This window comes from Rhodamnia argentea, chromosome 2, assembly GCF_020921035.1.
Source record: "Rhodamnia argentea isolate NSW1041297 chromosome 2, ASM2092103v1, whole genome shotgun sequence".
Classification (NCBI taxonomy): domain Eukaryota; kingdom Viridiplantae; phylum Streptophyta; class Magnoliopsida; order Myrtales; family Myrtaceae; genus Rhodamnia; species Rhodamnia argentea.
Window position 1 is genome coordinate 2,169,735 of NC_063151.1, and position 14,785 is coordinate 2,184,519.

Genomic DNA, 14,785 nt, shown 5'->3' on the forward strand with positions numbered 1-14,785 from the left:
GTTGCTGTTTGTTTTGGTTGATGATGGATTGCGTGTGGTTCGATCCGTTTGGTACTGACAAAATTGAATTTTTAATGACAATTTCGTCGCTTGGAGTTGGCGGTTGGTTTGCGAGTTTGGATTTAGGTAGTGAATTTTTGCACGAGACGGATCCCTTTTTTTTCCCTTTTGCAGTGTGAAGAGCTTTGGCGCTGCGCGTCATGAATGTTATCAAGATGGGTTCGGCTTTCTTGAGATGTTCCAACATGTGTCCTTTTTTTTGTCTGACCATGATATGAGACATAGAGTGGGATGAAATTGTGGAGTACTTGTCCGTTCATGGGTGATAATGCTTATTTGTTCCTACAGCTGGAATTTTATTAGACTCTGGCGATGGCTTTTCGGTTTCTGGTGCCGTGAATTTTGGCATGATTGTCATTTTTGTTAAATGAAACGGCTTTCGTGGATGATGCATTTTCTTTGGTTTCAGATATGGATGCCGCAGTAACAGGGCTATATCCATCGCACCGATGCAAGACACTTCACCTGGTATGCGGCACTGCGATGTTCTGGGTGTCTTTAATCCATGTGAAAGGCATATTCATAGGCGTCAAGCATATCGGGTCTGACTTGATGATTGACATACAGGTGAGGCATGCGCAAGGAATTCATAATGTGGAAGGAGAAAAGAACCACGACGCCTATTTGTCGTATGATTTCTTTGATGCTCACCTCACTCCTCTCGGCTGGCAGCAGGTGGTAATTTTTTCCCATGCTGTCTCCAAAGGGTACATATGTTAAGAGAGGAATTTCTAAAAGAGACTGCATTTTAGTGGATTTCACATTAGGAGTTGAGTTGCTTCCCTGAAATTGACAAACGGAATATTCTTGTCAGAAGAACTTCATTAAAAAACAAGTTGGTCTTGGATAGGATATTAATATAATAGAAAGGGCAACAATGACATAGCCAACCTAAGTTAGTGTGAGAATTGAGAAAGCTTTGCTGTTTTGTTATAGTTATAATGCCCTCAACTCTATATTTTGTACGTTTTTGAACCTTCAGGAGATCTATTACAAAAAGTCCACGATTTTTTTTTTTTTTTTTTCCTATGCAGTTTGTTTGGACTGATTTACTTTCTAATGGTCTCTTGATGCGGTGATAGGTTGGTAACTTGCGCAAGCATGTCCGAGCATGTGGACTTTCCGAGAAGATTGATCTTGTTATCACTTCCCCTTTGATGAGGTACTGTAATTTGCTTCAAATGTGTTTCTTGCCTTATCTTTTCATATGTACTTACAGATTGCATCGTCTTCAATACTGATTTATATTATGAATTGGTGTGTTAGATTGTTAAGGACCTAAATTCTTGTGCACCATTTGTTCTCTGTTGCATAGGATGCAAGTTTTAGTTGTTTTCGTTACACTTAACTGCTTTACTCATTTAATCATTTATAATAAGTTAGAAGGGCTTTGATATAAGTCCTAGAAATTGGTTGCTAGAGGCACCTCTGACGTGAGGTCATCTATCGTGAATGATTGCATTTAAACTTGCAATGAGACAATTTTATTTATAACGTAAGAGAAGAGTGTAATTGAGGTAAATTTAGGATGGTGTTTTCTTTTTCATTTGATGAAGAATGGCCAATGCGGCAGAGTGTCAAGATAATGAAAATAAACTGTGTTATTTTCTAATAGCTTAAACTTTAGTTTTAAACAGACGCTTACTCAGTTCAACATATATCAGAATGTCTATGTTGAATTCCTCACACTTACATTTTACTATTTATGAGTTTTCGTCCTTCATAGCTATGGGTTTTAATCATTCTTTTATCCACATGTTTCAGGTCCGCATACTTTAAGTTGTCAACTTGACACTCTACTAGCCTTTGCATGAGGGGCATGTTATGGTACACAATTTGGACTGTAAGTTTGTTCGATTGCCCTTTTTTCACTATTTATGTGATCACTTGCAGAACTATGCAAACAGCTGTTGGAGTTTTCGGTGGTGAAGGCTATACAGATGGAATAGTTGCACCTCCCTTGATGGTTGCAAATGTGGGGAATAGTGATCATCCTTCTATTTCAAGTCTCAATTGCCCACCATTTACTGCCGTAGAGCTTTGTCGAGAACATTTGGTAAGTGGATGCTTGTGGAATAAAAAGATCATCCACTAAGTTCTGTATGTTGGTTTATTTTGGCCCCTGAATAAGTTTTGTTCTCTGGAAAATGTTGGTACTTTCCTTCTTTTCAATACCTATTTCTAAAAAAAATAAAATACCTATTCCTAAATGAGTGCACATTGAGTTTTAAATGAGCTCAGCGCACTTTACAGATTGTAGTGCATTCTATTCATGCCTACAATCTTTTATCTACTGATTCTTAATTTGCACAAGTATCTGTAGTGGACACGGATTGTGAGACATAAGCAAAAGAATTCGCCTTTGTCCTTGACTGGTGTGATAATTTTGTGAACTTAAAAGAGGATATCATGTGGAAGTACCGCTCTTTATACCACTGGCTTTATTAGGGTCATTCTTCAGACTATTTTTTTTCTCCTCGATTCGAGATTAAGGGGTGCTTTCTTGTTTACCTTACTGAGTATGAAGGAAGCTCATGCATATTAGGATGAGTTGTGATCATTATGTAGCAATGACTAAACTTGCTTAAGTTCTAGTACTCAACCCAAGGACTTTTTAGATGACCAACCATTACAAATTTGTAGTTAAAGAATGATCTGTTTCTTCATGTTCATGGTTTCTCCTTTTGGCAGTTAGAACAGCGGATAACATGATACATCATTCAGCTTTTGCCAATTTTCATTCATGCAGCTGAAATTCAGCTTATCTTATGGCTACCACTATAGAAAATCATTTGATCGCTACTGCTCTCTTTGTATTTCATTTCAATTTTGATGAAAATTGATGTGTTAGCAAAAGTGAATGACCTAACATGATGTGGCATGATGGTAACCTCACACGGCGATCTGATTTTCACCCAAGCACGAAAATCCCTAAGATTGGTTGCAGATCTTGTACCATGGATCGTGCTATCCTGTTGGAAAAATGTCCTACTTAGCTTGTCATGTCATGTATTTAGTGAGTCAGTGTTCTGTCAAATTTAGTTTGCATATTCTATTGAAAGTCAGGACAACCTAGAAACAGAGTAGTGATTATTACATGACTTTGCAAAGTATAGTGGTAAAATCCCAGGCTGAATGATCCCCTACATAATTAACCTCCCTTAGAACAATAACTAATCTTGCTACTAGTTATTGTAGAATTTCTCTCTTTCCTGAAGTTTTGTGGATCCTCTTTGTATAGGTATTGAAAACTCCTTGCAAAGCTTCAAGTTGCTAAATTTTTTACATTTTTGTCCATAGGGAGTTCATCCTTGTGACAAAAGACGAAGCATTAGCGAGTATCGGCCACTCTTTCCTGCGATTGATTTTTCATTGGCAAGTGTTTATTTCTTAAACTGCTTTTTTTTTTTGTTTTGTCGAGCCTTTGCTTTGGAAGTCTCAACATTAGCTAATCTCAGTTTTTAACTTTGATGGTAACTTTTCTTTAGATTGAGAATGAAGACGACGTCTTGTGGACACCTGATGTTAGAGAAAAGAATGAGGAAGTTGCTGCTCGAGGAATGAAGTTCTTGAACTGGTACTTCATAACTTCCTGCTCAGTGGCTTAGAGTATAAACAACAAATGCAAAATAGAGTTGAAACTTGTATGATCTTGGAAGAAAATAGCTGAACAGCTATGTGAAAATAGAAAATCTGAAATCAGCCATTTGATTCGGCATCTCAAGGTTTTGATTTATCTTCAGGTTGTGGACACGGGAAGAGAAGGAGATTGCAGTTGTTACCCATAGTGGGTTCTTGTTTCATGCCCTTAGCGCCTTTGGAGATGATTGTCATCCATCGGTGAAGAGCGAAATGTGCAAGCAGTGAGTGTCTCCTAGTTCATATTTGGTTGATTGGTTCTCATCAATGGTTTTATATTTCTAATCATGATTGGGAGCACAGTAAATGAGTGAATGACATGAAATTAAGGTGCTTTAAAAAAAAGGTATTCTGTGGGTTTTATTGTATGCTAAATTTTCTAACTTGTACGGAGTTAGCAGTTGTTACTGATTATCCACTTTTGAGTGTGTTGCTTGATCATCTTACCACAGATGGTTGTTAAGCAGAAAAACTTGACTGTAGATTGGTGATGCCCATCAGTCAATAGAGAAGATGGATCTCTATCTTCTCTTCATATTATCTTCGGTTTTGGTAATGAAGTTTTGCACAAAACATTCTTCCTACTATGCTGATAGCCAACGAAGTCCCACCTTCTGTTCTTTTCGTCTTGCTTCGTGTTTGCATTAAGTGATGCAGTGATATATAATCCATGACAGATATTAGAGCTAATAGGATTTGATGGAGAGAAAATTTTGATAAGTACACACTGGAAGTTGTGTACCCTTGTGCAATGAGATTGTAGCTTCTGGGTTGTCCATGTACATGATATTTTTAGCTCTACATGGGTTTTAATTGCTTCACTAAAATGCCATCACATAGCTTTCTCTTTTTCCTTGGTCGAACTTTCCAATAGTAACAACCACTTCCAGTTTCAATGGTGGTACTTGTAGCAGATTAGGATGATGAAAATGACAATATGGTTGTGACGAATGAATGAATATTGTTGGCAGACCGCACATGATCCTAGCGGCTTGGCAATGGAGTTGATATGATGTAGCGCTTTATTTTTAGAGTAAGTGGGAGCTTTTATGTGCCGAACTGATTGGACATATATTATCTGTGGTTGCAGCTTTGCAAACTGTGAACTCCGTTCAGTTGTCATTGTGGATAGAGGGTAAGCATGCCGCACTCAGATCATAAAATTAGATATTTCTCGAAACATATATGCAGGTCCCTCCTTGATTCCATTCGCTGTTTGCAGGATGACAGGATCAAATGCCTCGAGGACCAACTATCCAGGAAAAATTCCTGATGGACTTGATCTTCCAAGTGATGTTGCCAAAGACAAGCACTAAAGGAAGGTCCATGGAGGATGCTAAACCATTCAAGACTACGAATGGTTTAATTAGTCTCCCACGCTCTTGATTCAATTAAAGATTTGAGATGTGCAACGTGATACCTTGGTGGGGATCAGTTGCACCACACCATTGACTCTGAACTTGTTAGCTGTCCTAGGTTACTTCAAAGTGCATTCTTTTGGAGACCAGGTAGGATATGAAGCCAGGGAAATATTTATACTTAGGTACCAATTCATGACAACAATAAAAGGATGCCGTGTCATCTATCTTCGCGCAATTGAGGTTGCATTTCGCTTCATCCGGTTCTACCCCTTGCACATTGTTTATACCTGCTTCCAGCTTCGAGCGTGCATCATTGCTGGCATTGCAACATATTAACTGAAAAAAGAAACATCTTGGTCGTAAACATAGGCAGTGGGTTTTCAAGTTTCACAATGGTTAGGACTTGAGAAGTTGATAGTCCTCCAAACTCCCACTGCTTGACCGTGTGTAAAAACCAGAACCGTATATTTCAAACAGCAGAAAGAGAAAAGAGATCAAAGTCTTCTCCACGCGTCCTGTATTGAACCTTTTTTTGGGCCATTTCTCTTTTTCTTAAATCTATCCAAAAATGCTGTTCGGGCCCTTTTTTGGCAAGGGTGGGCTTGAGCCAGTCGCATGATTAGGTCTAGTTCAAATGGGGAAACCTCAGTTTCATGTGAAGGGACGGTGGGGATGAAAGTTACTTAGCTTGTCAACTTCTGGCCCGTGATACGCTAAGACGCCAGCAAATAGAAAAAGTCAAACATAGCTGAAGGTAGAAAATGTAGAGACAACGAGCAAAAGACGGGTCAAACATTCCACCGCGATCCTCCCTTCCTTCCTTCCCTTCCAAGATAAATCACAAGAAAAAGGCTACGAGATTAATAGCCCGCGTCATGTAAGGCTAGTCGCTTGCTCTTGTTGACTAGTACGTCCTAAGCAGCTTAAAACCGTTCTTCCCTCTTCATGATTCTGCTTTGTTTCTGAGTCTTCCTATATATTTGAAAAAATTGCAAATAAGAGCCTCAAGTGCTCTTATTTTCTCAAGTAAGGCTATGAAAGTGGACATTATTTCAAATAAGGATTGAAGTACCATCATTTTCTCAAATAAAGGTCCAAAATGGATATTACTTCAAATAAAAATCTGAAGTGCTGCGTCAATCTTAAAGAAAGGTATAACCATCAAATTGGTTAAAGGCATCTTTGTCTTTTAACTTTTTTGAAATTTTCCTTCTTTTTTTCCTTTCTTATTTCTTATTTCTGTTTTTTTTTTTTTGTTTTGTTTTTGCCGATGGTCGGCCACCGGCGATGCACGGGAGGCCCTTGCCCTCGCTTGCCGTAGCAAAGAAGAAAATGAGAAAAAAAATTATAATTAAAATTATCTTTGGACGAAAGCGTCATTGATCGAACGGAATATTTAGCCAATCGGTATCAGACTCTCATTTGAAATTATCATTGTCGGTTCAGACCTTTATTTGAGATTGATATGATCAACTCTATGTCCTTATTTGAAAAGATGATGGCACTTAAATTCTTATTTGGCTTTCTAGATGCGCAGAGTGCGTGGAACACAAACGATCACGTTTGACCCCAAACCACATGAAGCATTGCATTGTCCAGCAAGGCAGGCCAAGACTTTGCTCGACGTAACTCACGTGGTCCGGCTGGTTTGACTTCCACGAAGGCCCAGACCATTTCAATTCATTCCACACACACACACACAAAAACAAAAATTCTCCGGTTAATTAAAGTCATAATCCATCATTTTAAAGCTTAATTTGATTAGATCAAAGGAATGGGAGATTTAGGGCAGGAAGCGCTAAAATTGTCAAAGTGATTGTCGAGGCGGGAGAGCACGTGATTCCTTCCTACTCGGGACTTTGCTCTGGCTTGACGTTGTCGTTTCATGTGATTTAGCAGATGATAGTGACAGCACAGATGCCATGCCCAACGTTAAAGCACGTGCCCGTGCACTGGGGATCGCCATACGGCGCGCCGTCTCGGGCGGTCTGAATGCGGTGGGGGCGCAACGGCGTTGCGTTTCGCACGTGGGGGAGTGCCAGCAAGGCCGCAACCATTCCTGCGAGCGATACCGCCTCACAAGCAAAACAACGGTTTGGATCAAAACTCAAAAAAACTATCCAATATGTACTTTCTCAAAAGGAAATATTTTTAGAAAATTTATTAAAAAAAATGAAAAATCCTCCATGTCGGCGATTTCTATCTATGTTGCCGTACGATAGGTTTAGGACTTTTCGATATCCCTATTAAATGATTGGTGATATGCAGTGAAATGTTAATGCAGGACGGTAATAGCAAAACATAACTTGAGTTTTTTTTTTTAATGAAAAAAGCATAACTTAAAGTTTGTTCATCTACTAAGTGCACTTAGCTCCGTTTGTTCCGCGAAAAAATGGGTCATTTTTGAAAATTTTTTTCGAGAAATCAATTTTCAAAAAAATGATTATATTTTTAGATATTTTGACTTAACTATGAAAAAGACTCGAAAAATATTTTTCGTTGTTTGATATGAAAAATTGGATTTGATTTTCCTCCGCACACTCCTTTTAATAATTCTTTTCCCGTTTTTTCTTTTCATTTTTTATTTTAAAAAATGAATTTTTTGTGGTTTTAATTGTGTATCTTTTTCTTTTTCCTTTTTTTCTCTTTTCTTTATTCTTTTTTTTTAAATTTTTTTCTTATTTTACTATTCCCGTTTTCAACTCCCCTTGTTCCGATTCTCCTCCTCCATTTTCGGCGCCTGCAACAAAAACAAAACCGCGATACTGTAACGCTCAACAAAGAGACGAGCGACGACTCGCACCGTCATCGACCCATTTGAACTTGTTCGCTGGCTGACCAGAAAGACGACGCCTGTTTTTCAAACTCCGGTCCTCCGACATTGTAACACTCTCGACACGGCTATGAAGCACCGACACGCTCAGGGGTGTGCGTGTCGGATGCTTGTCGGACACCGACACGTAGTCAACGTGCTGGATACGCAGGCTACACACGTGTTGGGCCTCACTCGTGGCCAGCCGCCGATCGTGGTCATGGCCGGCGACCATCTGAAGTAGGGAAAGGAAAAAAAAATTAAAAAATAAAGAAAATATTAAAGTTTCAAATTTTCAAATTTTGAAAAATAAATGAAAATGAAAAGAAAAAATATGTAGTTGGTTGAGAGCGTGCCCTTCTTTGTTCGTGTCGAGGGTTTGAAACTCCCGACCACGTTTTGTGATTTAAGTGGGGGCCCCGGTGGTGGGTTGCTGGGCTAGTCTCCCTGAGGTATAGTCACGGGCGTACGCCGTGCGGATCCTCGGATACAAGAAAAAAAAAAAAGATGTGAAAGAGAGGAAGAAGGAAAGATGAGGAAAATGTTTTCCTCTTATCAAAGTGAGCAAAACATTTTCTCCACTTTTGAAGAAGTTTTTTTCATGGGAAGAAAATGTTTTCCTAAACTAGTTTATTTTTCGCAAACCAAACGGCAGATAATCCGAAAAACGTTTTCCAAAAAGTCATTTTTCGTGAAACAAACGGAGCCTTAATTACGATATAAGGCGGATCTTGATCTTTGTACTGTGACTATGGATCCAAACTTAGTCGTGATTATTGTGGAATAACGCTGAGAAAATCGTTTAAATCAAACGCGTTGCTACGAGGTTTTTAGAGTAAGTACGTTAGAAGTTAGGCTTCACATGCTATACGTATGACTCCTATAGTTCATGGCAAATGAAGGTTTCATCTTGAATGTAGTATAAAAGAAAAAAGTTCCTTCTCTAGCTCCATATTGATTTAATGAAGTTGACTTGAATATTGAAGTGTCACTTAGTTTGAAAAAAAAAATGAAAATGAAAAAGGAAAGAGAAAAGAGGTAACTAAATTCTCTATTAGATGCAACTCACCAACTCTCACATGGTTCAAATAATCAAAGATTATATGTGCTATCGCCGGTCCATGTGCGACAATCTTAGGGTCCGTCTTTTTCGCGAGAAATGGATGATCTGCAAAACATTTTTCTTCAAATGATCACTTGTATCACTTGAAATAATCTGTTAATAAAAAAATATATTTTCATTATCTACAGCCATTCATATCTAAACATTTTCGTAGGCGATGAAAATAGTTTTCGTTCATTTGTCTCTGCAAAAGACACAAGTAATCATCTTTAGAAAAACTTCTTCTCAAATTATTCATTCTTCGCGAAACAAACGAAACCTTAACCACGGCTGTCTTGTCCGGCCACACGCACGTGGGGTGGAGAGATGACGCGGTTTGGAGCTTTAGAAGTAATGTGCGTCCATGCGCCTGCAGTTATGTTGCTCCATGTGCCAGGGGGTGTTAAGTTGATTGCCCCCATTAAATAGAGGGATGGACCATGCTTCCACATCGCTACGGTGCATGACTTGTCCTTCTCATGGGAATAGGACTTTACAAAAGCTAGAAAGGGTGTCGACGACTTGGACCGGTAATCTGTAAACTCGATAAATCGACACTTTAGCGGTCGTACTCTTCATTTTCTCTCGATCTATCTCTTCCTCCTTCATATATATATATATATATATATATATATATATCTCTCTCTCATCTTTGTCTACTCGATCAGATCCATCAAGCATAGTTACAGCCGTTCGACAAGATAATTACCAAAAAGTCATAAACTTATTGTACGGATTCCAATCCAATCCCAAATTTTTTTCAATTTGACCACCAAGATAGTTATGGCCGTTCGACTCAAGGATAGGCAACAAATATAAATCGCAAAGTTTATGGGTCGAATTCTTTGTTAAGGCTCATTCTCTGGTTGCTTACCTCAAAAAGAGAAAAAAAAAACGAGGAATAATTAAAAAGAAAGCTCATTCTTCGTTGCAGCATGGAGTTGCAAGACAATTTTATCATCTGTTAGGATAAACATGTGAGTTGTGCTAGATAAATTCTACATCGGAGAACTAGTGTGGTGTAGAGCAACCGACATATCATTTGATTTAAATAGTTGAGTGAAGGCAGGTTAAACTAGAGATATTAAAGGCTTGGATTTGGTCTCTCTCTTGGCGATCTCCTCGAATGAAGGTATAAGGTTTCTATTGCGCACTCCAACATGATCCATCCAACTATTACTCGTATTTTAATTGTTATCTCTCGAGGATTGACCGTTAATTTCTTTTAACTAAACAGCCTAGATTTTGCACGGCCGCGTAAAATCGCAAAATATCATCAGCATCTATTTCATTAAACTATATGTGACGGGATTTCCACCTTTCTTTTCCCCCCACTACACATTGCTTTGTTAACTTCAAGTTCAATGCATCCCCTTGCTATTGAATAGTGCAAATCAAAAGAAGATGGCCAAGATGCATTTGGACAAACAAAAAGAGAACCAAAAGTCTCCCTCCAAAGCAAAGAGGACTCTCTCCGTTATCTTCCCCACTTAGACCCCGTGGATGAGGACCGACAGGGAACATACATCACTTTCGCTAGAGGTATCAAAATCGAATTGAATCGAATTGAATTGAATTGAAAATTAGTGCATTTCAATTCGATTTGATTTTTAATTTAGATAATTAAAAAATAATCATTCTTTTTTTTTTCAATTCTATTCGTTTGAAACGCATTAAAATTTTTTAAAATAACAATTCTTTTTTTTATTTTTCTTCCTTTCTTTTTATTTTTTAGGGCAAAGGGCCGGCGATCCGGCATTGACGAGAGCTAGCGGCACTCGCCCAAGGCTTGCGAGGGCTTTGCAGCCCTCGCTTACAGGCCAGCAATTCCGCCGAATTTGAAAATAAAAAATAAAAATTAAAAATTAAAAAATTGATCCAAGTTGAACCATTGAGCCCGTAACTTCCCCCGTCGTTGCCGCCCGCTCTCGCCTGCCGCGGGGCGATGGGGGAGGACGAAGAAGGACGTGAATTCGGTATTCTTGAGACGAGGGGCAGTTGGGTCTTTTCGCTTTCAGCAAGAATTCGTGAAGATTCGTCGGAACTAATTCCTTAGGGAAAAAAACAAAAAAAGAAAAAGAATATCATGATGATGACATGATCCGTTTCCAACTGTCGTCGGACCTTTCTGGGCGTCGGTCAAACCCGTTTTGCCTTTAAGAACCCCGAACCTTCGCTCCCGCTCCACACGACACCGCCAGTCCCAGTCCGGGGGCCCCACCGGAAAATCCCAAAAAGCGGAAATAAAATAATAGAAAAATAAGGAAATAGCATAAATCTATAAATCGTTTTTCCACTCCCATCGCTTCCGGCGATTACTTCTCCCGCTCTCCGCACGCTCGACGCCATGCCTCCTCCATCATCGTCTTCCTTATCTTCGTCTCCTTCGAAACCCTAGTTTCACCTCCCACCTCCGCCATTCCCCACTCCCAAAACCCTCGTCGACGATCAGACCATGGACACCCACGCGCCTCCGCCCCCCTCCTGCCCGGAGTCCCGCGACTCCTCCCCTCGCTTCCGCGAGATCGACTCCGACCCCAACCTCTCCTTCGACGAGCCCCCCTCCTCCGCCAAGGTCAAGCTCCTCTGCAGCTACGGCGGCAGGATCCAGCCCCGCCCCCACGACCACCACCTCGTCTACGCCGGCGGCGACACCAAGCTCCTCTCCGTCGACCGCTCCGTCCGGTTCTCCGCCCTCGTCTCCAAGCTCTCCTCCCTCACCGGGGCATCCGAGTTCTGCCTCAAGTACCAGCTCCCCGGAGAGGACCTCGACGCTCTCGTCTCCGTGATTAACGACGAGGATTTGGAGCACATGCTGCTCGAGCACGACCGGTTGTGCTCCGCTCCTGCAAAGCCCGCGAGGTTGAGGCTCTTCCTCTTCGCGTTGAACTCCAGGTCTCTGAGTTCGGGCTCCAGCGACCCGAAGTCGGAGCGGCAGTGGCTCGGGGACGCGTTGGACTCGGCGCAGGCCGTGAATTTCCAGGCAGCAAATCCCGATTATCTGTTTGGCTTCGACAACGTTTTCTCGGCGGTGCCGCCGCCGGTGAACTTGCAGGATTTTGTGCGTGTGCCAGTTGTCGCCGATTATGGGTTGGAGGATCGGCGCGTCGCTGGAGAGCAGGTTGCGCCGGCGGCGGAAATTCAGCAACAGATTCGGGCGTTGGAGAGAGCACAAATTTCCGATCAGCAACAAGAGGCCGTGACGAATGTAAGTGGCGACGTAGTTAATCCTGGCGTTGGCACTGGTGAGTACCTTGCTGCTCCGGTCAAACCAGAGAAATTGGCGACTACAGCACCAGCTACTGTTCAGGTGGCCCCGCCGGTGCAGATACCGGCGGCGACGTACTTGCCGGAGCGGCCCGTGACGGGCGGAGGTTTTCCATTGGCGGTGAATGGGGGCCAAGCAGCATACTACATTCCTGCTCCGGGCGGTGGTGGCTACTTCGCTGCCGTTCAACCGGTGACCGGACCTATAGGTCAGGGTTTCTATGGAGTGCAGAGACAGGGGCCAGAGCTTTACCGGGAGCAGGCACTTTATAGTGCGGTCCAACCTCAGCAGGCCAAGGCCGGTGCTTACAGTGAGGGGATTCAGGTGGTGCAGCAGTCGGTCACGATGACCGAGACAGGTTTCCCGCAGGTGGTTTACTACACGGCAGCCGGAGGGGTGGTTCCAGCATATCAGGCGGCGGCGGCCGCGGCGACTGTCAACGGGATGCAAAGTGGTGGCGCGTTGACGCAGGATGGTAAAGTTGCTGGTCAGATGCCGCAAACAACTGCCGTGTGAGTTCAAAAATAAAAAATATGGTCGGGTTTGTTAAAAGTTTCTTTATTTTTTAATTCGATTGTGGGGAAACATGCGGTTGGTTTTGTCAAGAACGTGCATCCTTTTCGTTCTTTCTGTTTCTTACTGTGTCTTTCCTTCGTTGGGTTCTTTTTTGTTCATGTACATGCTTTAGTTTTGTCAATTGATTGAGGTTAATTTTGCAAGTTGTTGGCGATTATCATGCTTCCCCTAGACAAGTCTCGTTCGTGAGTATATATGAGTTATTGGCATGACCCATTGCAGCTCTTCGGAGATATTCCAACAAGAAAAATTAGCAAAGAAGACTCTGAACTCAATTCAGGCAATGAAACATGAATTGCAAGTTGGAATTCGAGGATCGAAAGTTTGATAAAGCTTCTAAAAGTTTCTAAGGTCGATTGATTATGCTCAAGATGTTGCAAACTTGATTTTGACCTTGGTTGACTGGATCCTCTTTAATTCTGTGACTTCTCTTTCCGGTTTTAAATGGCTGAAGCATATGGTATCATTCATGGTAATTTGACATTTCTTTTTAGCATCCAAGCCGAAAAATAAGATGCCAAGTAGTTTTGCTTGCTTCTGTTGTGTCTCCCTCAGGAAGCAGTAGTTCTACCAGCAAAACTAGTAATCTAAGTTAGGTACTAGTTAGGACTGTGAAGCTTGAAGACTCTGCTTTTACACATTTACTGAATTGTTGGGACACCAGGGAAACACCCTTCCCCTCACAACAAGTCTTAAGTCGTAGGATGGTCCTCAGACCACTTTATTTGTGCCATCATTTAAACCTTACTGCGCGTGATTTGGAAAAACAGTTTGGTTGTCTTGACACAGATGCTTTCTGCGGAATTTATCGTGTCTGGATTTGCTATGGTAGTATGCCTAGAAGTGGTAGCTGGACTTGCTGTGGTGGGGCACGACCGCAAACATGAGTGCCCTTCTTTTAGGCTATATGCTCACCGTCCTCGTTCAAAAAATTTCTTGCCCCCTTGTCTTAAACTTCAGTTGGAGCGACTCTTTTCCTGTACCGTGATCGCAGGTTGATCACTAGGACTTGAGGGCAGATAGGAGTACAACTACAGCTCATTGAATAGGTGATTTGGTTAACTATATATCTCCTACTTGCACTTGGCTAAGGGCTTGGTGCGTCTGCAATAGACGAGCATTCCTCGTTAGCAAACTGAGGCTCTCTTCCGATCTGGCCTGAACTTTGAGATGCAAACTCAACTGCGGTTATAACATCTGCAATATAGCTAGTTAAGAGCTCACCATCAGATGAAGTAACTAAATGTTCCAAAAAAGTAATGGAATCATCAGAATTGCTACATCTGTTCCTTAGATCCTAATGGTGGGATCAGTAGTTCGGGTTCCCGGAGCTTCAACCTTCCCTAAATAGGTACTATCTTCTAGGTAGTGTTTCTGCGTCCGGTCTTCATGGCAAGGCAGTCACACGATGCCTGATTTCTGGCATTCGCAGCATTCTGAAAGCACGTCGGATATGTCTAAGCCTTCCAAATTGAAGAAAATCTCTCGAGGCATTTGACACGAAAGGCAATTGACACGATGCATTGTTCATTTTTAAGAATGAGATGTCCTAGATGTGATTCTCCCTATTTCATTCCTCTGCAACTGAGTCGTGGTTTTGGATCAAGTTTCGTGGCCGTGACAGCTCAAAGACCCGTTTCGAAGATTTTTGCGATTGATCGAGCTTTAATGAACGATTAGGTCTTACTTAGCGGGCCGCTGTGTGTGCTCTGGGAGTCACTTATATCTCAAAAAGAGGACGGTGCTTCAATTAGGAATCAAGAAACCCGCAAAATGGTCGAAAAATTGAACATGTGCAACAAGTAGCTGCCAACCACTCGCGCTCTACCGTGGTAGTTTCAAATTGAGGCATCGGCTTTTCCATTCGGATGCAAACCTTTCAGTCATCGTATCCCACGTATTAGACGGAAGGACGGCCCCTATCAAGCCCTCAGTTTGTCATGTGTAAATATTTTCTTACTTGTCTT

The 14,785-nt window shown here is 41.6% G+C and overlaps 2 protein-coding genes and 1 long non-coding RNA gene across 6 annotated transcripts in view; 2 read left to right on the plus strand and 1 right to left on the minus strand.

Annotated features, from left to right (window-relative positions):
* The window catches only part of LOC115746246 (phosphoglycerate mutase-like protein 1), a 34,982-nt gene extending 29,666 nt beyond the window's left edge, over window positions 1-5,316 (plus strand). For 2 of the 3 annotated variants that reach the window (XM_030681949.2, XM_048274959.1), the window contains exons 3-10: window positions 628-735; window positions 1,143-1,222; window positions 1,954-2,116; window positions 3,361-3,435; window positions 3,549-3,637; window positions 3,804-3,923; window positions 4,790-4,834; window positions 4,922-5,316. In XM_030681949.2, the coding sequence (XP_030537809.1) occupies window positions 628-735; window positions 1,143-1,222; window positions 1,954-2,116; window positions 3,361-3,435; window positions 3,549-3,637; window positions 3,804-3,923; window positions 4,790-4,834; window positions 4,922-5,015 (774 nt within the window). In that variant the 3' untranslated portion in view covers window positions 5,016-5,316. Of the gene's footprint in view, window positions 1-469; window positions 529-627; window positions 736-1,142; window positions 1,223-1,953; window positions 2,117-3,360; window positions 3,436-3,548; window positions 3,638-3,803; window positions 3,924-4,789; window positions 4,835-4,921 lie in introns of all 3 variants that reach the window. The other variant, XM_030681948.2, reaches the window with a different exon arrangement.
* LOC115746251 lies at window positions 5,121-5,533 on the minus strand. Its single transcript, XR_004016011.2, has 2 exons — window positions 5,464-5,533; window positions 5,121-5,396 (listed from the first exon to the last, which is right to left on the minus strand). It is a non-coding gene; the product is annotated as an uncharacterized LOC115746251 (long non-coding RNA).
* A 5,761-nt stretch (window positions 5,534-11,294) lies between these two features.
* On the plus strand, window positions 11,295-14,137 carry LOC115746242. 2 transcript variants are annotated; one of them, XM_048274958.1, is made up of 3 exons: window positions 11,295-12,754; window positions 13,041-13,169; window positions 13,813-14,137. In XM_048274958.1, exons 1-2 carry the CDS (start codon window positions 11,430-11,432, stop codon window positions 13,144-13,146), a joined length of 1,431 nt encoding a protein of 476 aa, XP_048130915.1. In that variant the 5' UTR covers window positions 11,295-11,429; the 3' UTR covers window positions 13,147-13,169; window positions 13,813-14,137. The 2 variants fall into 2 exon arrangements, with proteins under 2 accessions (XP_048130915.1, XP_030537800.1); XM_030681940.2 differs by lacking the exon at window positions 13,813-14,137 and having other exon boundaries at window positions 13,041-13,303.
* The last annotated feature ends 648 nt before the right edge of the window (window positions 14,138-14,785 follow it).

Bases quoted from the DNA above. Each gene is read 5' to 3' on its own strand.
- LOC115746242 (XM_048274958.1), top strand. From the start codon at position 11,430: ATGGACACCCACGCGCCTCCGCCCCCCTCCTGCCCGGAGTCCCGCGAC. The intron at 12,755-13,040 runs GTGAGTTCAAAA...GACCCATTGCAG, and splicing joins ATGCCGCAAACAACTGCCGT to CTCTTCGGAGATATTCCAAC.